Here is a 27,426-nt window from a genome sequence, read left to right on the forward strand (position 1 = left end):
TTTCCTGTAAATTCCAAGTTTTTATATTAAATTTTAAAAAAAAAAACATGTTTTGCTGACGAAAGAAATTGTCTGCTGGAATAGGAACACATTTGTCGTAAGGATTGTATAAATCATTCAAAACCTTTAACATCTTTCAAAGGTCACCGGTTTGTTTGATCTTAGTACATAGTTGATTTTAAATGCGCTTTTCAATATATGAGCAAGGTTTTATCCCATTCAGATATAATAATACACTACTGATGGTTCATCTGACTATTGTTTTATACGTTATCTGACAAAATATTCAAACCATCTATTAATGACCTGATGTTTTTCACACCGTTTATTTTCGGAGAAATTCTGTATTCACCCACATAACATAACAAATGTGGTATCGATAAAAACTTAAAGAATTTTTTTTAGAATATTAAATGACTAAATTATTTTCTCTGTCGAAAACCAATTGTGTAGATTGACGGAATAGCATGTTTGACTCTTATATATAATAACACGTAGTGATGCGAAAATTGGACAAGAGTAGTTTAAAAATATATTAATCTTAGTATCAAGAGGGGACAGTTCAGGGTGGTGCCAATAACTAGTGAAAGCTAATAAATATGCTTCATCGATTATTTAGTCGTAGAGGACATAATTTATCATTTGTGTATACATAACATTAACGGTACAAATTTTCCTGCACCAAATGCGCATGTCGACAATACATGTCTCTTCAGTGATGCTCACGGCCAAAATATTTAAAATCCAAGGCTTATATAAAAGAAGAAGAGCTATAATCCAAAAAGTCCAAACAGTATAGCCATATCCGTGAAAGGAACATCAAAAAATCCGTATTTTCATGCAAGTACCGAAGAACTGTCTACCGGGAAGGTAATACCCTCGGGGACTAACAGTCCACTAGCAGAGGCATCGACCCAGTGGTAGTAATAACATTAACGGTACCAATTTTCCTGCACCAGATGCGTATTTCGACAAAACATGTCTCTTCAGTGATGCTTGTGGCCACAATATTTGAAATCCAAAGCTTATATAAAAGATGAAGAGCTATAATCTAAAAGGTCCAAAAAGTATAGCCAAATTCTTGAAAGGAAATAGAGCTTTGCATGAGGGAGATACATTCCTTAATTTATAATAATTTCTAATATTTTGTAACAGCAAATTTTAATAACACAAAAAAATCCGTATTTTCATGCCAGTACCGAAATACTGGCTACTGGGCTGGTGATACCCTCGGGGACTAATAGTCCACCAGCAGATGCATCGACCCAGTGGTAGTAATAGAATTAACGGTACCAATTTTCTTGCACCAGATGCGCATTTCGACAATACATGTCTCTTCAGTGATGCTCGTGGCCAAAATATTTGAAATCCAAAGCTTATATAAAAGATGAAGAGCTATAATCTAAAAGGTCCAAAAAGTATAGCCAAATTCTTGAAAGGAAATAGAGCTTTGCATGAGGGAGATACATTCCTTAATTTATAATAATTTCTAATATTTTGTAACAGCAAATTTTAATAACACAAAAAAATCCGTATTTTCATGCCAGTACCGAAGTACTGGCTACTGGGCTGGTGATACCCTCGGGGACTAATAGTCCACCAGCAGAGGCATCGTCCCAGTGGTAGTAATAGAATTAACGGTACCAATTTTCTTGCACCAGATGCGCATTTCGACAATACATGTTTCTTCAGTGATGCTTGTGGCCACAATATTTGAAATCCAAAGCTTATATAAAAGATGAAGAGCTATAATCTAAAAGGTCCAAACAGTATAGCCATATCCGTAAAAGAAATAAGAGCTTTGCATAAGGGAGATACATTCCTTTAATTTATAATAATTTCTAACATTTTGTGACAGCAAATTTTAAATAAAATAAATCTTTATTCCAGAACCTCACAATATGAGCACTTGTCGGAATTCACTACCGTGTTTATTTTCTTTAATGCTGATTAGCGTTAAAACTTTGATAGCTGCACCGGCTTGTAAGTATTCATATCTTAATAATCATTGTTTTGTTATGTTCGTGAATTACGAAATGTTGGGGAAATACGTGTTCAACTCCCTGAAGAAAAGTGTCATAAGATGAATTTAGCTGTTCAGTATATGTCCCATTTCATAAAATATAATATTAAAGCATACACTCCTTTGGTATGATTTTAATTAAGCGGTCTATGTGAAATTCAAACCAGCAAAAGTTCTTCGAACGCACAAAAAAAGATAAGGTATATGAGGGGATCGTATAAGACAGCAAAATCTACTATGAAAAAAACACAATTTCTTATTTTGTGATTAGCTACCAATTTTCTTTTTAATTATTAAAAGTTTTGAAAACAATAATCGACGGTGGCATTAATGGCTGTCTATATTAGTCCTTTCAAACTTCACAGATATGGAAGAACCAATACATGATTTAGTTGATGGGTTTCGTCGACAACAAATGTTTATGTCAACATCTTTAATCAACGCCAGTCACAACTTGGGATTGCCTGAGAGATTAGCCGAGGCGGAAGTAGAGGAGGCTGAAGAAAGAGCTATGATAGGTATATTCAAATTTTGAAAATGAAAACCTCAATAATATATTGCAAATGTGGAATCTAAGACAAAACCACGATTAATTTATTACTTGAATGCCACATATTAGTATGAGACAGGTGACAGATACTGATAAAACATTTCAACTCATATTTAAAGAAATAAACTGTCATCGCCATGGCAAACAGAAGCAGATCAAAATATTTTATTTTTATATACACTCAATATAAAAACTAAACACTGAGCAACACGAACCACATCAAAAACCGGGCATTATCACAGACGCCCTGGGAGGGCAAAACAATTATACTAACTGATGATGACGTCCATAAAATTTCTGAAGGGACGAAATAAGTTTCACAACTTAAAGCTCATAGTTTAAAACCATCTCTGTAAGCAGCAACCCTGTTTTTGAGAATCATCATAGGAATTGCAAGCCCTAGCATGAATATAGTATCAACTGGGGAACATAAACTCTAGATTCAGGCGTGGTTATAATACATAGAAAGTTCATAATTTGGAAGGTCAAGTCGTATCGTTTGTCGTTAATGCCCGCGTCATACTGTCCCGATTTTTATATACGATGGACACCCGAATACGAAAATTGTTAGTTCGTACGAAGTTGGCCCCGGTCTCGTTAAAATACCAAAAAGTGACCGAAGCAAGTACGATGAATAACGAAGTCTATACGATGGTGCCGAAATGATATACGATAGCAAAAGATGGACATGCGAAGGTTAACCGAAGACGGGTATTCAAGCTTCATATCTCAGTTGAAGCCTACACGATGGATCACGAATGCTACACGATGGATTACGAAGGCTACACGACGGATTACGATGATGGCGCGATGGCAATACGATGTCTAAAAGACTTAGTTTATTATCCCATCGCTTACTACATGTAAGTTGCGTGTAGAAAAAAAATGTTATGGACTCTAGAACCGAAATGCTCAAAACTTGATATGGTGTTACTCGTTAAGAATATCTTAAGCGCTATTAACTTTAAAGTTCAAAGGTCAAGGTAACAGTTGCAATACAAGGCAATATCACCCTTGTTGACACTCTAAAACCAATATGCTTCAAAAGATTTTAACCACATTTGGTAAATTGTTCCTTCTTGTAATGATTTGACATTTTTTTACGTTCAAGGCCAAAGGTCAATGTCATGCAGATGGACTTGTTTTTTCTCCTTCAAATAGCATAATACACAAGAAATTGGTTGCTCATTTTTTGAACTGCTGGTTCTAAAGACAATACTAAAGGTATTTCCAGTTACTGAGTGTTTAGGTTAATTTGTAAAAAAAAATAGTTTATGTATCAAATATGCATATTCAATTTACCATTTTCTGCATGTGTCATATACAAATTTAGTGTCCATATTTGTCCCAAATATGTTACATACATGGGGGTGACATGCTCGGCATTGCCTTGTTTGAACTGAAAAAGGTGTGCACTAGTCTGAATAATCACCCATAGTTATGCCCATGTTTACTGATCTATCTTAAAGGTAAGGTAATGGGTTCGTTGATCCCTTTTATTCAAAAAGAGCTCTTTCCAGAATATCATAATAAGAAAGTAAAAAGGAAGGACGTGGGGAAAGCCACAAATGAGGCTAAATATGACATATATACATGTAGAAAACAAAATGGTTATGGATTGAACATTCGTGTGACAACAACTCAGACGATACATAAAAAATCAGCAGAATGATAAAGAAAAAGTCGGTTCCCTATATACGTGTACCTGCAGTGTTGGTGTACGAGACGCGTTTATGATTTTCATTATGTTACTTGATATGAAAAATTGACAAAAAAATAATAACTTACTTGTAAAAGTAAATCCTGAGCCTGTAATAGCTGCTCTTCTTGATCCATTTGAATTAATAGAAACAACGCTGTCGCCTTTCTTGTTCTCATAGAATCATATGATATAAGCGCCATGTTTTGTGAACGTCTTTCTTAACTGTCGTATAACTTAAAGACTGACCAGTGCATATCGCGCATGGCACTTTAAATGTATTTTAGCGCGAAAATTAACTTACATTAATCTGGATTTATTGCCGTCGTAGTTCCATCTTGTCGCCTTCGTACTTTTATTCGATGGCAACACGACGGGATTACGAGGTCGTCACGAAGTAGTATTGCCATCGTAAGACCTTCGGGTGATTCATTCGTTTAGACGTCGTAATGTCAAAACTGCCCGATGGAAACGATGGAAACACGAATGCAATACGATGTTCAAAGATGCATTCCCGGTGACATTACGATGGTGAGGATGGTGATACGAACTCAATACGAACCCTCAACATCGGACGCACCTTCGGGGATTTTTTAACATGTTAAAAAAATTAGAACCCTTCCCGAAGTTGTGCTCGAAGGCTAGAAAAAGTGACCGATGGTTAAAGATGGTTAAAGATGGCACAACGAATAGCCCGATCTGGATACGATCAGTCCCGATTTTGAAAATTTCCGTAATCATGTTTGCATCGGCGTAAAAATCGGGACAGTGTGACGCGGGCATAAGTTTTGTCTTCACTCGACCCTCATTGTCAATGTCTAGAAGGAACAGAAAAGATAAGGAGATATGGAATGATTGTCAATAAAACAAAACTGTCGACCTACGTTAACATAAAGTGGATTTAATCAATTTAAGGCACCCGTATGGCCTTAAACTATGAGAAAAAAAACTTTTACCGTATTGTGGGCTATAAAAATACTACATGAAGAATGTGAAACTATACGATTGGAAAAACTAACATTCTAGTTTATAACAAGATCGTTTACAAAAAACAAATATGAAAAACATAAACATGTTATTTAAAAGGGTGTCTTTCTAAGGCCGTGTTCACATTGACCTAAATTCGGTGTTGTGTTAGTGTAACTCACACGTAAACTAAACACAATTGCGTTCCCATTGATAAAACTCAATGTTTACATGTAGTTTAAATTATGTTTTACCTACACACAGTCGATAGTCAATGTAGGCCTTGTGTATGTTAAGTGTACACAAAACTAGGCATTTAAGATGTTAGTTATATCGTGTATATATTTAAGGAGGAAACTATTTTTGAGTAAAATTGATATTTTTGACAATTATTAGTTGTCTAAATTTAACAGATTTTTTTTTTTTTTTAAAAATGAACGTACTTTTTTAACCCCTAATCAAGACTCAAAGCAGCATCATTGCCGAACCCATAAGGCAGCAACCAATTGATTTTCGAGGGGGGGGGGGTATTATAGTTGAGTATAAAACATAAAGGCAAGGGGGGTGGGGTGGTGAGCTATGGATTTTGTTTTGGAAACAAACAAAAAAATGTTTCTAGTTTTTGGCACTGAAAAAAAATGTTTGTTTCACCCTCAGCTGCCACTATATATAATGCTAAAATTGATTTCGACTTGTCACCAAAATTTGTCCTGAAAAAAATCAAAAGCTCACGCCCCCTCCCCCTCCACAAAGAATGAAGTAAATATTTGCTGCCTAATTCATTTGAAAAGGTCTTCCCGAATCGATTTGACGTACACAGAAATATTCGCCACTGGTCTTTACTCAAAAAAGGATTCACGCATAAATGCATGACTAAAAAAAGTGTGCGGTAAATGATATGTTTGTCTAGTATCTCAGTTCCGTTAAATAACGCTTAAAATGAATAAAAAAAAAGTTACCCTATTCCTTTACCAAATACTCCTTGGAGAAAAAATACCATTTGAAACGAACAGAAAAGATACAAATGTAGTGATCCCTTATATCTCAATCCTTTTTTTCCAGCTGTAAGCACGCTGTTGCAGCTAACGTTTTCTAATGCGTTATCGAGACATCTCTAGTATATTCAAACTACTGCAAATTATAAAAATGGCTTTCATAAAGTAGCAACCACTTAACTTAAAAAAAGGGGGAGGGTTATTTTTTTTTATCGGAGTCAGATTTTTTTCGCGCGTACGTTTTTATTCCTTTTTTTTTGCGAAGCTGGTGATCAAATTCTTTTTTTTTCAATATTTAACACTATAATGTATTGGGAAACTCTTGATTCAGAATAATTTTTTTTATTATCTGTATGACCATATTTTTTTTTATCAAATTGGGGATCGGAATATATATGACATATAGTTTACAAGTGGGAACAAATCTTATGTACAGGTAGCTAAACAAGGTGTATAGATGTGAACAAATGTAATGTGAAACCAGTGTACACTTCACTAAACTAATTGTAAACATGTTTACTCTACACGGCGTTTGGTGTGAACACGGCCTAAGTTGTGATGTTATACTATTGGTTCATGTTAGGGTGCAAGTTGGTGTTTGTTAAAACGTTTGAACTCGCTGCATTCATTTGCACCTGTCCTAAGTGAGCATCCTACTTGTCAATGTTGCTCAGACACATAAGAAATGAGGCAGACTGAAATTTATCTGTATACTAAAAAAAAATTCCTTCTAGTTTCAAGGTTTTCCCTCAGTTGTAGTTTAATTGGTTATAATATGATATAACATGTGGGTAAAGTCATTAAAAATATGACTTATTAGTTATCAAAAGTATCAGTATTATAATTGAATACGCAAGACTCGCGTTTTGTCTACGTTATACTCACCAGTGACGCTCAAATCAAAATAGTAACAAAGCCAAACAAGTACAAAGATAAAGAGCATTGAAGACCCAAAATTCCAAAACAAATGTGCCAAATACGGCTAAAGTAATCTATTCCTGGGATAAGATAATTAAGATAATAGTTTTTAGAAGAAATCAATATTTTGAAACAGGAAATTTATAAAAATGAATATATAATTGATATTCATGTCACCACCGAAGTGCTTACTACCGGGCTAGTGATACCCTCAGTGACGAAACGTTCACCAGCAGTGACATATTGGTGTATGGAGTATGTGTGTATTTGGGTATTAATTTGTTGAAAAACACCAATAAAAACATTTAAGATTAAATAAATTCATAAATAGAAAAATATTCCTGACTGCATTGATGAAAAGTATTTTTCAAAACGCATTATAAATCGTTTAAATTCCATTAAACCAAATCATTAGTAGTAGTATATGTTACTAAATTATAGATGTCAACGGACAAACGAATCTATAGCAGTATCTATTACTTAATCAAAGAACCAGATTCTTGAGGACAAACACACCAAATAGAACATAAACGAGTACAGCACGGCAAAAATACTATGTAATCATATTAGTTACATATGGTTTTTATATAGATGCTTTTGATAAATACGTTAATATTAAACAATATACACTAATAATCTTCCTCAAATAAATTACCATAATTGTAAATATATTATTCAAATATAGAATTAAAAAAACGGTAAGATCGCAATCACAAGTTTATGTTACATGAGCACAATTCATAACTAAGAATGCATTTCAATTATTTAAGCACCTTGTTATTAAATCTTTTTTTTTCAATCTTTAATCATAAGCATTTAGAAGAAAAAATGAAGCAAAGACTCCATTCATAGCCACCAGTTCACGTCTTAATGTGGGATATATCGGAAGAGGATATGATATATACAAAGGAAATCCTATAAGCGAAGATGGGGAAGTTGATCAAGGTTTTAGACTTCCAGTTATAGATTTGCCGTTCTCTTTTCGCTTTACTAGTGATGGAGCGTATAGAATTCCGGACAATGTGGATGTAATATCCGAAACGAGGTATTGAACTTTTTTTTCTGTTCAAACAATGTTTTTCTCGGGGAAAGCTGATGATATGAAACACATAATGAATCACAAATCCATCTGACTAACAACATAAATTATTTAGGAAAAAATTGCTACAAGAGGGGCGAAAGATACGACAGGGACAGTCAAACTCGAGCTCATAAAACGAAAAAAAACTGACAACGCCATGGCTAAAAATGAAAAAGACAAACAGACAAACAATAGTACACCTATAAACACAACATAGAAAACTAAAAAATAAGTAACACGAACCCACCACAATTTGGGGTGATCTCAGGTGCCTAGGAAGGGTAAGCAGATTCTGCTCCAAATGTGGCACTTGTCGTGGTCGTGGTGGTCATTTTATAACAAATCCAGTAAAAATTCTAATTCGGTAGGTCACATTCATGAAAGGGAAAGAGATTGTAGTTACGACGTAAAGAACATATCTGATATCATGAAACAGTTATTCAATAACGGTCAACAATCTCGTGATGGCGTCCGTAAAAATTACGAAGGGATGATTTCAATTTCACCATTTGGAACTCTTGGTTTAATAACTTGCTTGTGAGCAGCGGCCGTCTTTCAAGAAAATCCTGAAAGGAAAAACAAGCACGGAATTATCGTATCAATTGGGAGAAATATATCCCGTTTGCAGGTGCTGCCGGAATGTTGCTACTTTGGAAAGTTGACAATTGGAAAGCTAAAGTCATCTCTTTTGTCGTAAAAATTTGTTTTCACCAAATTGTTTCATTTGACAATTTGTCACATCGATATAGACTTTTACTTATTAACAGCAAAGTATGCAAGATATGCGATATGTGAAATGTATTTAAGTCAGGATTAAATGGTGTCTAAAATGTTCTACAGTTCACAGACAATTTCATGGATTTTATATCTCGAAATGCTTTTTGTTGCAAATATTTATAGTTTTATACATTGATTCTATAGTGATCTGCTTTTCCAACCATAACATAAGTTAAGCTCATTCACTTTTTAAAAATATTTGATATGATTAAACAGACATTATTTGTTGACAAATTAATATGTAGTTCCGCTGATTGTTTTGCGCAAAAGAGATAAAGGCCCATTTAATTTACAGCGTGATTGATTATTAATAACACAAAACAAAACATACTCATTCGCCTATTGACTTGAAAATTTCCCTTTGAAACTTTAATAAAACTTTACAGCGGTTCCTGCACGATTAGCAACCATAAGCGGGTATACTATTCCATGGTTTATTTTTTGTGTACGATACATCAGAAATACCAAAAAATGCACGTTAAAGACGCTTAGTCAATTAAAACATTTAACTCGCATCATCATATTTGTATTATGATTCTGTTACCGCTTTCTTTTCCTTGGTATACAGTGCAACATTTGGATCATCTTACCATCAGGTTAAAACAGAAACGGATTATCAAAGTATGCTGCAAGTGGATGTATCGGTATGTATAAGTTATATACATACAATTTCGAATAAAGTGATATTAGAAATGTTAGAAAAGTTGATACTACTGTTGGCGCTCGTGTTGGATGGAAGATGAATACTATATAATGTGGGGTCATCTCAAAAATTATAAATACTTTTACTATCAGTATTGCCAATGTGTGGATTCAAATTAAATCTAACGATAATCACCGAATAAGAGGCAGCTGGTGTATAACAGGTTCATACATAATATTGCTTGGGTTATATATGTTCGTAAGCTCTCAACCTTTTTCTTAACCTAAGACAATGTTGTAAGTTGTAACAGTAAATCATAAGTACATACTATAAAAATCGGTTGAAAATGGCATGACACATTATATTGACAGTAAGCGTTAAAAAAATAATATAAAGAAAATGCAATAGACACAAAGTACCAATATCAGAGTACTTGCAGGAACTGAAAGCTATAAGCAAATAGCAACGGTTTCCGAAAGTATAAGCTGACATCAAATTTATTGATTATCAATCTGAAATAACGGATTATCAATCCAAGATCCCATATATGTCAATCTGATATCACAGATAAAAAAATCCGAAATCACAGACCATCCAAAATGATAGATTAACAATTTGAGATCACGGATTGTCAGTTTGAGTATCACCAGCCCAGTAGCCAGTACTTCGGTACTGGCATGAAAATACGGATTTTTTTGTGTTATTAAAATTTGCTGTTACAAAATATTAGAAATTATTATAAATTAAGGAATGTATCTCCCTCATGCAAAGCTCTGATTCCTTTCAAGAATTTGGCTGAACATTTTGGACCATTTGGATTATAGCTCTTCATCTTTTATATAAGCTTTGGATTTCAAATATTTTGGCCACGAGCATCACTGAAGAGACATGTATTGTCGAAATGCGCATCTGGTGCAAGAAAATTGGTACCGTTAATTTTATTACTACCACTGGGTCGATGCCTCTGCTGGTGGACTATTAGTCCCCGAGGGTATCACCAGCCCAGTAGCCAGTACTTTGGTACTGGCATGAAAATACGGATTTTTTTGTGTTATTAAAATTTGCTGTTACAAAATATATGAAATTATTATAAATTAAGGAATGTATCTCCCTCATGCAAAGCTCTGATTCCTTTCAAGAATTTGGCTATACTTTTTGGACCTTTTGGATTATAGCTCTTCATCTTTTATATAAGCTTTGGATTTCAAATATTTTGGCCACGAGCATCACTGAAGAGACATGTATTGTCGAAATGCGCATCTGGTGCAAGAAAATTGGTACCGTTAATTCTATTACTACCACTGGGACGATGCCTCTGCTGGTGGACTATTAGTCCCCGAGGGTATCACCAGCCCAGTAGCCAGTACTTCGGTACTGGCATGAAAATACGGATTTTTTTGTGTTATTAAAATTTGCTGTTACAAAATATTAGAAATTATTATAAATTAAGGAATGTATCTCCCTCATGCAAAGCTCTATTTCCTTTCAAGAATTGGCTATACTTTTTGGACCTTTTAGATTATAGCTCTTCATCTTTTATATAAGCTTTGGATTTCAAATATTTTGGCCACGAGCATCACTGAAGAGACATGTATTGTCGAAATGCGCATCTGGTGCAAGAAAATTGGTACCGTTAATTATATTACTACCACTGGGTCGATGCATCTGCTGGTGGACTATTAGTCCCCGAGGGTATCACCAGCCCAGTAGCCAGTATTTCGGTACTGGCATGAAAATACGGATTTTTTTGTGTTATTAAAATTTGCTGTTACAAAATATTAGAAATTATTATAAATTAAGGAATGTATCTCCCTCATGCAAAGCTCTATTTCCTTTCAAGAATTTGGCTATACTTTTTGAACCTTTTGGATTATAGCCTTTCATCTTTTATATAAGCTTTGGATTTCAAATATTTTGGTCATGAGCATCACTGAAGAGACATGTATTGTCGAAATGCGCATCTGGTGCAAGAAAATTGGTACCGTTAATTTTATTACTACCACTGGGTCGATGCCTCTGCTGGTGGACTATTAGTCCCTGAGGGTATCACCAGCCCAGTAGCCAGTACTTTGGTACTGGCATGAAAATACGGATTTTTTTGTGTTATTAAAATTTGCTGTTACAAAATATATGAAATTATTATAAATTAAGGAATGTATCTCCCTCATGCAAAGCTCTGATTCCTTTCAAGAATTTGGCTATACTTTTTGGACCTTTTGGATTATAGCTCTTCATCTTTTATATAAGCTTTGGATTTCAAATATTTTGGCCACGAGCATCACTGAAGAAACATGTATTGTCGAAATGCGCATCTGGTGCAAGAAAATTGGTACCGTTAATTCTATTACTACCACTGGGACGATGCCTCTGCTGGTGGACTATTAGTCCCCGAGGGTATCACCAGCCCAGTAGCCAGTACTTCGGTACTGGCATGAAAATACGGATTTTTTTGTGTTATTAAAATTTGCTGTTACAAAATATTAGAAATTATTATAAATTAAGGAATGTATCTCCCTCATGCAAAGCTCTATTTCCTTTCAAGAATTTGGCTTTACTTTTTGGACCTTTTAGATTATAGCTCTTCATCTTTTATATAAGCTTTGGATTTCAAATATTTTGGCCACGAGCATCACTGAAGAGACATGTATTGTCGAAATGCGCATCTGGTGCAAGAAAATTGGTACCGTTAATTCTATTACTACCACTGGGTCGATGCATCTGCTGGTGGACTATTAGTCCCCGAGGGTATCACCAGCCCAGTAGCCAGTATTTCGGTACTGGCATGAAAATACGGATTTTTTTGTGTTATTAAAATTTGCTGTTACAAAATATTAGAAATTATTATAAATTAAGGAATGTATCTCCCTCATGCAAAGCTCTATTTCCTTTCAAGAATTTGGCTATACTTTTTGAACCGTTTGGATTATAGCCTTTCATCTTTTATATAAGCTTTGGATTTCAAATATTTTGGTCATGAGCATCACTGAAGAGACATGTATTGTCGAAATGCGCATCTGGTGCAAGAAAATTGGTACCGTTAATTTTATTACTACCACTGGGTCGATGCCTCTGCTGGTGGACTATTAGTCCCTGAGGGTATCACCAGCCCAGTAGCCAGTACTTTGGTACTGGCATGAAAATACGGATTTTTTTGTGTTATTAAAATTTGCTGTTACAAAATATATGAAATTATTATAAATTAAGGAATGTATCTCCCTCATGCAAAGCTCTGATTCCTTTCAAGAATTTGGCTATACTTTTTGGACCTTTTGGATTATAGCTCTTCATCTTTTATATAAGCTTTGGATTTCAAATATTTTGGCCACGAGCATCACTGAAGAAACATGTATTGTCGAAATGCGCATCTGGTGCAAGAAAATTGGTACCGTTAATTCTATTACTACCACTGGGACGATGCCTCTGCTGGTGGACTATTAGTCCCCGAGGGTATCACCAGCCCAGTAGCCAGTACTTCGGTACTGGCATGAAAATATGGATTTTTTTGTGTTATTAAAATTTGCTGTTACAAAATATTAGAAATTATTATAAATTAAGGAATGTATCTCCCTCATGCAAAGCTCTATTTCCTTTCAAGAATTTGGCTATACTTTTTGGACCTTTTAGATTATAGCTCTTCATCTTTTATATAAGCTTTGGATTTCAAATATTTTGGCCACGAGCATCACTGAAGAGACATGTATTGTCGAAATGCGCATCTGGTGCAAGAAAATTGGTACCGTTAATTCTATTACTACCACTGGGTCGATGCATCTGCTGGTGGACTATTAGTCCCCGAGGGTATCACCAGCCCAGTAGCCAGTATTTCGGTACTGGCATGAAAATACGGATTTTTTTGTGTTATTAAAATTTGCTGTTACAAAATATTAGAAATTATTATAAATTAAGGAATGTATCTCCCTCATGCAAAGCTCTATTTCCTTTCAAGAATTTGGCTATACTTTTTGAACCTTTTGGATTATAGCCTTTCATCTTTTATATAAGCTTTGGATTTCAAATATTTTGGCCATGAGCATCACTGAAGAGACATGTATTGTCGAAATGCGCATCTGGTGCAAGAAAATTGGTACCGTTAATTTTATCACTACCACTGGGTCGAAGCCTCTGCTGGTGGACTATTAGTCCCCGAGGGTATCACCAGCCCAGTAGCCAGTACTTCGGTACTGGCATGAAAATACGGATTTTTTTGTGTTATTAAAATTTGCTGTTACAAAATATATGAAATTATTATAAATTAAGGAATGTATCTCCCTCATGCAAAGCTCTGATTCCTTTCAAGAATTTGGCTATACTTTTTGGACGTTTTGGATTATAGCTCTTCATCTTTTATTTAAGCTTTGGGTTTCAAATATTTTGGCCACGAGCATCACTGAAGAGACATGTATTGTCGAAATGCGCATCTGGGGCAATATGCGCAATTGTTTCCCCATAGGCCGTAATGGTAACGTTTTCTTCTGTTGCTCAGCCCTTATCGTAAACTTGTATATGTATGATGGCTTGTTTCGAAGCTGAGACATTTTTACATATGTGGTTAAATTTTCGGGGTACGAAGTGTGATTCATTTTTCCGTAATTTTGCAAACCCCGAGTATCCTTTTGCGATGTGGCTCCTCATGGTAAAAAATCCAATTTTTAACACAATAAGTTCTTTGAAATTTTAATACTTTTAACACATTTTATAGCTCCATGGTTTTTACACATTTATTCTGTGTTCCCTTACTTTCTCAATTAACACTAATGGTTCAGCTCAGTCATTTGTTTATCATAGAAATGTGTCAAATATCACTACACAGAGATTTTTTGTTTACACGTGACTTTTGTGTTCCTCATTTCAAGGCGCTTTAGGGGTATTGTCCCATCTAGTGCAAGAAAATTGGTACCGTTAATTTTATCATTTGATATCAGGGATAACCAATCCGAGATCACATCTCATCGGTCCGAAATCACGGATGTTTGTGTGTGTGTCCCTTTATGGCTTTCTTATACATAAGATACACCATTTTACATATATGTACAAGATTTTAAAATAAAATAAATTATAAAGACTAATTTGGATTTTTCTGAAGATATACTTAAAGATTAAACCCTTTCTTGTTCTGTCAAACATTATTTGATCCTCTCATGCGTACTCTTACAAGTGTTTAAGTTTTATCTCAGCGGTATCAAACATGTATCAGGTAACACAAATATTTCTTTATTCTACTCATTGAGTTTGTCCCCACATCATATTGTATTCATGTTCCATCCAACATTGGCGCCAGCAGTAGTGTTCCCTAAATGCAGACCTTATAATAAGAAACATGTTTAGTTAATAATACTATTAGACATGTTCACCATAATCTGACATCCAAAACCGAAACCAAAAATAGTAGCGAGGTAAAGGGTAAATGTTTATAATGTTTAGTTAACTCAACCCTTTGACTCTATTATATTTTATGAATTTGAATAACACAAGACATGACTATACATAGCAGTTTTTTTCTGAAGAATAAAACATTTATCTCCACACAACCCTTGTGATTAAACTAAAACATTCATAGATAATGTTACTGTATCATCGTACATGTACTCCAGTAAAAGAGTCCCCCTAGTTCGTCACTTCGATGCGGCCACCTCACTTCTATACTTGGAGTCTACAGGTATAAAATAGTATCTCCTGTCTAACTGTTGATATCGGCATAACATACATGTGACAGAGAGTTGTTTAAAGTGTATAGATCATCTTTCAATACTATATATACTTTATAGTCACTGAGACAATATATATATAATATCAATGCATTATTAAAATAAAATTCATACCTGTATATAACAATAACATGTTGACTAAAAGGCTACATTTTTTTACGAGAAGCTCTATTCAATAGGTAAATGCAGAAGCTAAGGGTTTTGGCTTTAGTGGAAGTTTCAGCGCTAGTACTTCTTATAAAAAGTCGGTAAAAGAAGTAACAAAAGGAGAAACTACGACATTAGATATAGTGGGTAGAGCTAATGTTTACAAAGCTAGACTGTCAACAACAGGGACAACTTCCAAGGTAATTATGAATTAACATACATTTTCTATATGATTTTCTAATAGTTTTTGACTTTCAATATGTTGATCTACAGAACCACTGAACATACTTTGGTTGAATGTGCATCTTCCGAGACAAATTGTTAATTAATTTATCTGAGAGTAAAAGTCTATCGCTTATATATTTGATAAACTCAATCGAATGCATATCTTAGTCCGTTCCGATGTACGTACGGAACAAAGACACGAGTGGTATTTAAAAAGCTATGACAAATTACGTGGTATACAATATCGAGGAACATAAAACTTACCAAAAACCCAATTGCTATGACAAAATGATTGAACATTAATCGTTATGAATATACCGGCTCAAAATGGTCTAAATATATTTCTCTTTCACCCAAAATTACATTTCTGCAATTTTGTTGGTTTGTTTTAAGCAAAAATGACATTAAAAGCAATATTGTGTGTCGGAATGGGGCTATTTTAACGTTTTAAAATGGAGGTTAGAGTTATTAGTGGTCTGACACCCAATGCATATCATTCCTGCTAGATTATGTTTAGATTTTCCTTAACGAATTACTTACGTAATTACAACTAGGATAGAACGATATCAACGGTCATGCAACACGATCAATGGCATACTTATATTTTGAGATGACACATTATGGACGTTTTCACACTAAATGACTTAAAAATGTATTGTTTCATTCTAGTCATAAATTTATGATGTATAGATTAGTTGTAATTGGTACTTGTGAGTACTCTGAGATCGGTACTTTGAATCTTTTAATAGAGTTTGATGAGTCGAAAAATGTTCAATTGATTTGTTTAACACATTCAAAATATGAGTATTCGGTGTCGTGTCTCCCTCTGAATGGTTACTGCGCTAATTCGTTTGGGTGCAGAATTTTTATATCCAAAACCAATCCTAAAGAGGTTGAATAGAATCGCGGTTGGAATAAAACCTCTCACTAAAGTTTGGCATACGTTCCGCTATTGGGGAAGTACAAGTACTCAGTCACGTCCGGTCAGAATGGAGACGCTAAATCTGAAGCCTAGTGTAGAAAGAGTATCACGCTCTCTGCAGCTTAAAAACTCTTGCAACAACTATATCTGGGATCCATAGGTGGCTTGTTTTAGTCCCTATCAAGTTTGTTTTGATGGCAATTCAAAATTCCCCGATCTTCGACGCGAGCGGACTCTATGACAGGATTTACCTATTGTATTTATAATGAATTTGTTCTCGTCTTAATTATGCATGAAGTGTCTGCCATAAGACTTTGAGCAACAAACAATCAATCAACTCATCAATTCTAAAATCCCCGTTTTGCCTATTGTAACGCCGTTCTAGCCTGATAAAAGCGTAACGTCTACTGAATCTCAAAGTACTCTAAATCAATATAACTAGTTTTTTAATATTGTTAAACAAACAATGTATTCTTACTTAAATATTTTACTCCATGTTGATTTCCGACGACCTTTTGTGTCAATGTAATAAAACGATTTGCTCACTTCTCTCCTGGATACAAACATACATTTAAACAATTATGTTAAAAATCACTGTCTGGTGAGTTTTATACCTGAAATTCAGGCTGTTAACTAACAATTTTTAACTTGAAGCTAAGTGACTTTTTGGAGGACAGCATCAGAGTTTTGCCAACTGAGAAGTGTGAAGAAGATGTGATACAAAATTTATATATCAGAGTCATTGAACAATTCGGGACTCATTACACAACAGAAGTTGTCATGGGAGCAAAGGCAGTACAAGAATTTAGATTCAAAAATACCGATCTAGATCGATTTCAGTCCGTTGGTGTTACGGCTAAGGTAAGCAACTGGTAATACTGGTTCAAGAACTATACTAATAATGCATTGTTTGATTTGGATTTCATGTCACTATCAGTATTATTGGGTAGTTTTTAGTGGTCAGCTTTTATTGGTAAAGGATGTCAGAGTGGTTTGAGAAACACAAAACTTCAACAGGAAAATTTGTTGTGAACGCACCTGCCATGTGCAGGGTTAAAACTCACAATATTGACAACAATAAAAAGAAGAGTAATTAAAAATTCAGAGAACAATTGAAGGTCTTTCCATCAAAACAATGTATTTTGATTTGAAAAGTTGTGAAACTAAGTTTAAAATGTCATTTCAATCGTCAAATGATAGCTCCTAGTAAGCTGATTCCAAAAATATATTGTTTCCATACATTTTTTTTTAAATAAGCGAGATAATTTGTTACTTCCGGTTTGAAAAATGTTACTTCCGATTATATTTGAATATTTACTTGACACTGATTCCAAAAATATCTGGTTCTATATACTTTTATATTAATAAAGTACAAAAAAATTGCTATTTCCGGTTTACAAAAGGTCACTTCCGGTTGGTTTTTACAAGGTTAAATGGTTTGATATCTTTTTCTAAAAGTTGTATATCTTTATCATGTATACATATAGAATAAAAGCAAAGGTCAAAATCTAGAACGTCAAATTAAGCTATGACCTTGAGATCAGTTTCAAGGTCATAAGCCAAGGACCTCAAATCAAAAGACCGTAGGTCTTTATTATATTTAGTTAATGAGTTATATCACCAAACGCGTATTTTTAAATACAAGAGGAGAGAAAACTCCCTTTTACATTCAACGTACGCTTGCAATCAAAATTTACATCTTACGACATGTCGCAACTAACAATTTAGTAAAAATAATTTGTTGATATCTTATACAGTCTTTGAATATAAGTGAAAATAAGCCAAATTCAAATATTAGAATATGACCTTGACCTTTGACCTTGACCTAATTTTCATTTTTTGGGACCAAGGACCTCAAATTAAAAGATCCTAGGTCTCTATCACTTATGATTTATAAGATAGAAATTCATATCACTTATATCAGATGCATAAGGGGAAATAACTCTCATATGGAGGGGTCATATCGCTTCGGTCAAAATAGGACAAATCATGCGAAGGATATAACGAGCAATTTTGTAAAATAAATTTGTCATAATCTTTTACGGTTGCGAAGGAGATGCGCTAACAAGGAAAACAGTGTTTGGGGAGATAACTCCTACAAAGAAAAGTATTCGTTTACGCAGGGTAAATTTCAAAAGCGCATAAACTGTTCGATATCATATACCAAATATCTAAGCGACATATTGCGAAACAAATGTTTATCGCAAGAACAAAATTAGGCGGAAAAAAAAAAAAAAAAATAATCAGAAGAAAAACAATAGGTCTTTCCACAGAAAAGTGGAAAGACCTAATAATAGTTGATTTAACTACTCGACCACAGATGCCCGTCAACTTTTATTTACAAGTTTTCCTTTTTTTCTATTTTTATTTATAGAAAAAGTTGTAACCAGATAAAAATCATGGTTTTATACATTTTTCTGAACATCTCAAGAAAATTCATCATTTCTCTCTGGCGGGTTCATTTTATTTTTTACTTTATTTTACCGTATAGTACTAAGTACTTGTCACTTTTTTCAAATACCAGGGTTTAAATTCAATTTACAAAAAATATTATGATTTTTGTAAAGGACTAAAGGTTAACATAGACAATTCGGAAAATTTTATTTTTTAAATGGAATAAATCAATAGTGCATACATTAGAAAAACTGACTCATTGCGATATACAAATGGTTTACATTAACAAAATTTGAGTTTACGATATGTTTTTAGGTAAATCAATAGAATACCAAGTGAATACTATGTTGTGATCATCCAAATAATTAGATATTTCACTTACAATACAGTTATCACACGAATTCCATTTTTTTACTTAATTAGGTCGCTGCCCAAATGTCAGTTAAAATGGGTGCCTTCTCTGGTGGAGCAGGATTCAGTGTAGGGGTTTCTACAGATGAATCTCTGAGGGAAATGGTATCAAATACAGAAAAGGAACAGAGGGAATATTACATTGGTGGGAGTCCTCCATCTGGAGATTATAGTTCAGGTTCAACAGAAACACTACGAGAATGGGCGAGATCGGCTGCAGAAAATCCAGCACCAATTCAATATAAGCTGGCCTCAATTGATGCAATAATTAGACCAGAGTACTTTAAGAAAAAAATACCAGGTAAATTAATAAAATTAACGGTATCAATCTTTCTGCATCAGATGATGCGCAATTTGATAATAAATGTCTCTTCAGTGATGCACAAGACCGAAACATTAGAAAAAAAGCTTATTTAAAATATAAAGAGCTTTTAAACCAAAATAACAAAACATTATATCCAATTATGCCGTTAGTTTTCTAGTTTAAATTGTTTTACATTGTCTTTTCGGGGACTTTTATAGCTGACTATGCGGTATGGGCCTTTTTCTAATTTTGAAGGCCGTTAGGTGACCTATAAATGTTAATTGATGTGTTATTTTGGTCTGTTGGTCTCATTGGCAATCATACCAGATCTTCTTTTTCATACGTAGTGATACTGTTTAAATTGACGGTATTATATTTTTTCTGCACCTTATAAGTTGCATTTAGATATACTAGAAAAGGTATCTCTTTATCGAATTTTCTTTGTATTTTCTAAAGAAGTCGTGGCAAATATTGATTGAGGTTTTGTTACATAATTTTAATATTTTTCTGTTCTTTACAAGTAACGTACTTACTCGTGCTCAAGATGAAAAATACCGTTATTTTTTGTTTTGCCCCTATGATACCTGTAAATAAACTATTAACTGTAATTAAAACCCGGAATCCTATAAATTACTATACATATATTTACCGTTTACTTACTATACACACAATTAAAATCAGAGCTCATAAGGATGACGACAGACTCCTACCATATAAAGTTTCGTTGTGTGGTTCCATTTATATGTCTTGCAGAATTTATTTTGTCTTTTCAAATTGCTCCAAGTAAGAAGTATATTAATAACAAATTATGACAGACACACGCAGATTATACCGGTTTTTTTTAATTCATGAGTAATATAGTTACAATGCATTAAAATTCCAACAACATGAATTGTCAATGAGGTCATTGTTGTCCAATGATATATAAGTATTACCATGTCCTGGAAATATGATTATATAAAACTAATGACGGAGGTGGTACTCTTTAAAACGTTTGACTGTCAAATGGTCCCTTGAATGAAATAGCAGAAATATTTAGTTGTTTTCTTATTTTTTTGAAAACATACTGAGATTTACTAATTATCGATTATATTAAATTTTCTTGAAGGCCATGATAGTATATTATGTGCTTTAAACTAGCCTTCAGTTCTCCGAGTACACTTTTATAACAGCACTTTATGTCGTTTCTATTCATGTGTAGTTTTTTTTTTGCTAAAAGCCAACCATGAAATTATAAGCTGATTTTTATGCTGGTTAACCACGGGCCCATGTCAGTGAAAGACTTTGGAGTTTTGGACGGGGTATCTTTTATCTGCCTTTATTGTATAGGGTTTTTTTGGCCGTATATCGCAGTAAAATTATATTCAGATCTTTAAGTACACTTCCTTTGAACTCTGTAATACAGGTGTCTTACTTAAAATCATACCATATTCCATTATTTTATTTTCGAATGTGTGTGTATTTAACATTGTTCAATGTTTTTATCTGTTAACAAATCATTTACAATAGTAATTTAATCCAAAAAAAGGAATAACTTTTTACATTAAATTTATGAATTTTAATGTCTTTTTTTGGCTTTTCTTCTACTCATTTTTATTTTATATTTTCAAGGTTTATATGAGAAACGTCAATGTTTCAGAAAGGCTCTCTTCCGTTATTGTTCATCAACTATATCTACGTATCACTGTAGTCTTCTGTCAGAATCGGAGGGAAATTCTGCAGCTTTACAGTAGGTATAATTAAAAGGAAAAACAAAATCACAAGGAAAATAGACCAAATAGTGACAAAACCAAGCATTGAAAAGTCATTGCAAACAACAATAACAAAAAAAAAGTTCCTGTTCGACTTGTGATATCTGTCATAAATACATCGAAGAGTCATATTCAGTGATAAGACATCTTTCAGGCACTGCTTGGTAAATGCCTCAATAATAATTCTATTACAGATATCAACAAATACTTGATGAATTTGTACATGTAGATTATCATACTTTTGATCTAAACGATAGCAAAAGTTTCAAAACAAGGACTATTTCACACGATTCTAATAACAGAAAGAACAATGCAGACAATTGAAAATCAACAACACATATCAAAATACTGCCAACTAAAGTAACATAAAGAAGTACTAAGAACCACTTTAAAACAAAACTATGGATAAACTCAACTTGACCCAGAAGTGGAATTTTTGAATTGAATCACGGGTATGGTTATTACAGGATTTGCTTTTCCTTTAACTGTTTTTACAATTCATGAGCTCCCTAGGTGGATATAACATTACCGAAGATTTCTATTAGAACAGTTAAATTCTTCTTTGCCAAAGGGATTAATCATTATGTTTGTACCGTAATTAATATCATTTTAAACGACTTAAGCCATATGCTTTACGGTAATCGCTAATTTTTTTTCCCAAATTTTAAAAACAATTAATGCGACCTGCCAACTGATGTGATGTGGGAATGATTTGCACGTCGGATTTCTCTGGTGAAGTTGGAATTGTTGACCCTCTAATGTAGAGTATTGATCCCCGATGTGAAACAATATTCAAGGGTTGCGTTTCCCTTGAGAGAGGTTTGCTGCTCACAAGAAAGCTATTAAGGGCATACGATACAGTTTTGATCCTGTATTTACAAGTTCGTGAAAATTTGCATATAAGCTATTTTTTACCTGATTAAATCAAATATGTAATAAAAATTATACCTTCAGGTGCTACTTTTTGAGTAAAATGAGGTCGCAATTTTGTATATTCTTAAAAATTCAGATTTGTGGCCGTAATTTCTTTTTCGAAAGAAAGACATACCTTTTTTGTTATAAAAGATAAAAACAAATTGTTTTTGTTAAATAATCGGTAATTTCTGTATTTTATAAGTATTCTAAAAAATATGCATTTTTTATTCAGAAATAACTCTCATATTTATCAAATGTTCTTGAATTGAGAAAAAAACGTCAATTCTTGCTGCATGTTTATCAAAATTAAACAAAATCCTCTATTTACAGTTTTATAAAATTTGGGTTACATAATCTCCATGCAAAATGAAACAAATTGGTGTTTTCAAAAATAGGGGTCCATGAACTCGTTTTTCAAATTAAATCAGTTTGAATGATAGAAATCAGTCGAAAATGCATATGTCACAGTTTGACTGACCATTATGGGATATAAGCCGTGACGAAAATCTCCGTCTTCTTTTGCCGACTAACCCAAAATATACTTATCACCAAATTTGTTCTATCATAAATAACAAGACGGTTCTCGAATGGATCAGGATAAGTTTACGCATCCGGAGCATCTGAGATCATCCTCGGTATTAGTGGGGTTTGTGTCGCTCAGTCATTAGTGTCTATGTTATGTTTTGTATATTGTTGTTGGGTTTTTGATTTTGTGATCTTTTTCTCTCTTTTTTGCAATGGCGTAAGTTTACTTACGACTTACAAGTTGCGATGTCTTTTTGCTATCTATCTCGTGCACGTGTTTAAATAAGTTATACACACTTGGTTTTCAAATATTTCACCATTATGCTGAAAAGTGTAAATAAAATATATCTTACAATTTATCAAATTCGATTTTTACTTTTTGTCTAATCTTATAAAGGTTTTAACAATCAGCAAATATTGTTGACGCCTGGATAAAATCAGCTTACAAGAAGTAAGCAAAACATAAGCGATTTCATTATATCGTTTATCGTTTCGCGATAAAGATATTCTAGAGTTCAGTATAGCTCTGGTCATTTACCATAGTCTAGTATGTACACATTAACAAATTGGAACATATATTCCTAACAGGTATGGTGATTTTATAAAAATACGTAATGGAGATCGATTCCTGGCATTGTCACAGCATTATGGAATATCCCCTGGATTGACAATAAAAGCTTTAACTACAGGTAAATTTCAAAACAATTTCATACAATTTTTTTCTTGGAGGAGAATTTTGATTTTACAATAATTAATGCTTAAAAAGTTGACATTTTAGTCCATACCTTCAACATTACGAAAAAAACTTAATTTGAATTTCATAGCGAAGAAAGAATCTTTTATTGTAATTTGTGTCAGATAATTTCTTACAAATATAAATCATTTTTTTATTAGCAATTAATGTGTTTATTGGATTAAAGAGTTACTATATTGGCAGCTTGAAAGACGCTGTGTTAGATAAATAAACACACAAACTAATATTGTATTCTGTTAAATGGTGCTAAGGGTTTTCAATAGTTGTACGTCAGTTTTTATATTTATCAATGCAATTTATGTGAAATCAGCTACAATTTGAAATATAAATTATCAGAAGGGTTTCAGACTGAACAAGTATTTTAAATTTATGTTTTAAACTTTAAATAGATCTATCTTTTAATAGGATTAAAACAAGACATTATTTGTATCGTAACAAGCTGGCAATAAACGTATCGACTAGTTTTAGCATTCAACAATTTATATTGCAGTGTCTGAAATAACAAATTATGATGGACTCTTCCAACTAGTTCCACCTGACGGAATAAGTGATAAGCTGGGATCAAATATCCACTATGGAGAACCCTTCTTGCTTAAGACAATTGAAGTAAAAGAATTTGATCATAATCGTTAAGAAGTTTTATTGTTCATTTCTAGTTATTAATTGAGGAAATCGGTAACAGGACATAAATTATTTCAATCTTTTATGGGTTGATTAAACATACATAAATAAAATACAAAAATAATTAAGCAAAGAACGTGGTTGTTAAATTTGATTTATGCTTTTTTGCGCTTCTTCCTTTGATATTTGTTTGATTTTGGTCTGATTGAGATTGCGAAACGGTGATGACTGCTGTACCCCAATTTTGATAATTTCACCTATTATGTCTGGTTTTTTTTATGTATAGTTGTCAATTTAGTGGTATTTGATACGACTGTCATACAAGTGAAGGGTTTAACAGCTATAAAACTAGAACAAGTTCAATCTACTATTTTCTACGAACGAAAATGCATCTTTTGGTTTTTTTTCCATTTGATTAGGTACTTACCGTTTGAATTGTCCTCGGAGTTAAAAAAAAATGTGATTTTACTTTTCCCCCACACGCAATTGATAACCCCCAATGCAATGCTATAGCGCATCGATAGGTGTTCATCATTTATAACGTTTTGTGGACGCACCTTATATTGCTCCTTGTATGGTATCGTTGACTAGTGCTCACATATTTTTGTGAGTAAAAGATGTTTAGCTAATGTAATTTCAAATCAAAACTATAAAATAATATTAATGAATTTTAATAGGGAGATATGCTTCACATCGGAAGATCAATTTTACTCAATACAGATATGCCTGCTGAAACAAGACTATTAGATGTATTTACAGATCAAGATGAAGCCATGTAAGTACACATTGCACTCATCTTTTTAAGGCTAATATGGTATAGTTCGGCTAATTAATATACGTATCAACAAAAGCTTCATAGCAGTGAACGTTTCAGTATAAATGTTGCCGTAGTAATAGTTGATACGTTCAATGTGCACTATTTTGACTATTATATTTATTTTAATTCTGTTTAGTTCACGCATCATTGTGAATATAACGGAATTTGATGAGACTGAGTAACACGACTGGTGCCACATTTAGAGCATGATCTGGTTTCCCTTCCAGATCACCTGAAGTCTTCCCTAGGTTTTGATGGGGTCCGTATTGTTTTGTGTACCCCTATTTGTGACATTTTGTTTACGTATCATTGTCAATTACGTCGTACAAGTAACAGAATTAGCGCTATAAAACAAGGTTTAATCCACCATTTTCTACATTTGCAAATGCCTGTACCAAATCAGGAATATGACAGTTCTTGTCCATTCGTTTTTAATGTGTTTTTTTTAATTTTGAAATGTGATTATGGACTTTACGATTAGATTTTTCTCTAAGTTCAGTATTTTTGTATTTTACTCTTTATCATAAGCATATACTTCAAATTAACCATCGGCAGTCTTCGGAGGTCAATTCCATGATTAATTAGATCGCGTGTATACTTTAATAAGCAAGAAATGCCGATACGTAGTATCAATCCAATTCGTTGTAAATTGTTAATTATAGACTTTTTGTCATTTATTATTTTGATAAACGATTTAGAATGATAGTAAACGATATCGGAATTTAAGTCTAATCGGTGAATATGCATTTGACAACTACTGTCCCTTTAATGAATGATGATAAAAGGTGTTTTGGTTAATAACACAGCGTAATAGATTCAACTGGGGTCCCTAAAATTTGTTATTAAATTATTCGTTTTATTTTTCGGGTTGTTCTGTTAATCTATTATCATGCGGATTTTATAGTTATAGAGACTTAACTGATAAAGTCACATTATACGTATGAAAAGTAAAATCACAAAAATACTGAACTCAGGGGGAAATTCAAAACGGAAAGTCCCTAATCAAAAGGTCAATAAATGATAAAACACATCATACGAATGGACAACTACATCATATTCCTGACTTGGTACAGACATTTCCAAATGTAGAAAGTGATGGACTGTCCTTTGTGAAAAACAAACAATAACAAAGCTTAAGATTAATGTTTGAAGTTTTAGATTTTAATATATGATTGTACCTTGATTTTTTTATGTTGCGTGTCATTATATTTTGTTTTACCTTTATTGTTAGCTGAAGGTTAGAGGGTCTATACGAATTGACCTAATCGAAAATGAGACTTTATCAGCAGAACGAAATAAAATACTTTAATCCTGAGGTCTCTTTATCATTATTTATTAAGTTGACACAAAGTAACGTCATGCAATATTTGGCATGTACATGAAAAGAAAACCGAAGTTATCCTATTAGTCATGTTAAGGATTAAACAAGTTTATGTTATTCTATTTTGTATTTGTCATTATCCGAAATCTTTTTATAGAATGTCATTGTCAAAACACACGCTTCATATATAAAAAACGATACATACTTTTTGCCATGTTACTAGGGACTTTCCGTCATGAAAATTTCTCAATATTTTTGTGATTTTGCTTTTTTCAAATGTCATATAAATTACCATTCAACAATAACTACAACTTTGAATTGCATGTCTACAGTTTCAAATATTCGTAAGATAGTTCATGCAAAGCAACTCACTGATGACAACTAAAGTTCTTATTTAAGTTTAATGTTAAGGTTCATATTTATTATAATGATATATTTCAGGAATACTAACATCAGTTATAGTCCAGTTGCAGATTATTCAATTTTTTTGAAAAAAGAAAAAGGCGAGTATAATGAAAGCTAACGCAAAGACTTCACTTCAAAATATTAAACCAATTTGTTTAATCTTTACATTTGTAATGCTCGCTTTTCCTGCTTAATGTTTTCCGGAATTTTTTATTTAATGTCTCATTGCATATAACAGAAGGTTTTTTTTAACCTATACACATTGTCCTTGTTTTTGAACATTTACCTGTTTTGGCTTTCTAACTATTTTGATATGAGCGTCACTAATGAGTCGTTTGTAGACGAAACGCAAATTAAAAGCCTGATACCTTTGATAACTATTAACAAACCTTTTGTTTTTCACAACCGAATGACACATATTTTCTATTACAACAGAGCCTGAATTATACATCTTTTGTGTTTTCCAAGCACAGACATAGTGCTATAATTATCAAAAGTAAAATAACTCCGAAAAATTAAAAACAATAATCTCTAATCAAATGGAAAAATCAAAAGCT

At 33.2% G+C, this 27,426-nt stretch overlaps 1 protein-coding gene across 1 annotated transcript; it reads left to right on the forward strand.

Moving 5' to 3' along the window:
* The first annotated feature begins 2,390 nt into the window (after nt 1-2,390).
* Nucleotides 2,391-26,987, forward strand: LOC134706083 (uncharacterized). Its single transcript, XM_063564792.1, has 11 exons — nt 2,391-2,541; nt 7,965-8,196; nt 9,578-9,653; nt 15,537-15,704; nt 17,306-17,512; nt 19,469-19,757; nt 21,372-21,489; nt 23,540-23,640; nt 24,196-24,311; nt 25,004-25,101; nt 26,906-26,987. The coding sequence occupies exons 1-11, from the start codon at nt 2,391-2,393 to the stop codon at nt 26,985-26,987; spliced, it is 1,638 nt and encodes a 545-aa protein (XP_063420862.1).
* The last annotated feature ends 439 nt before the right edge of the window (nt 26,988-27,426 follow it).

Source organism: Mytilus trossulus, chromosome 2 (genome assembly GCF_036588685.1).
Source record: "Mytilus trossulus isolate FHL-02 chromosome 2, PNRI_Mtr1.1.1.hap1, whole genome shotgun sequence".
NCBI classification, from domain to species: Eukaryota; Metazoa; Mollusca; class Bivalvia; order Mytilida; family Mytilidae; genus Mytilus; species Mytilus trossulus.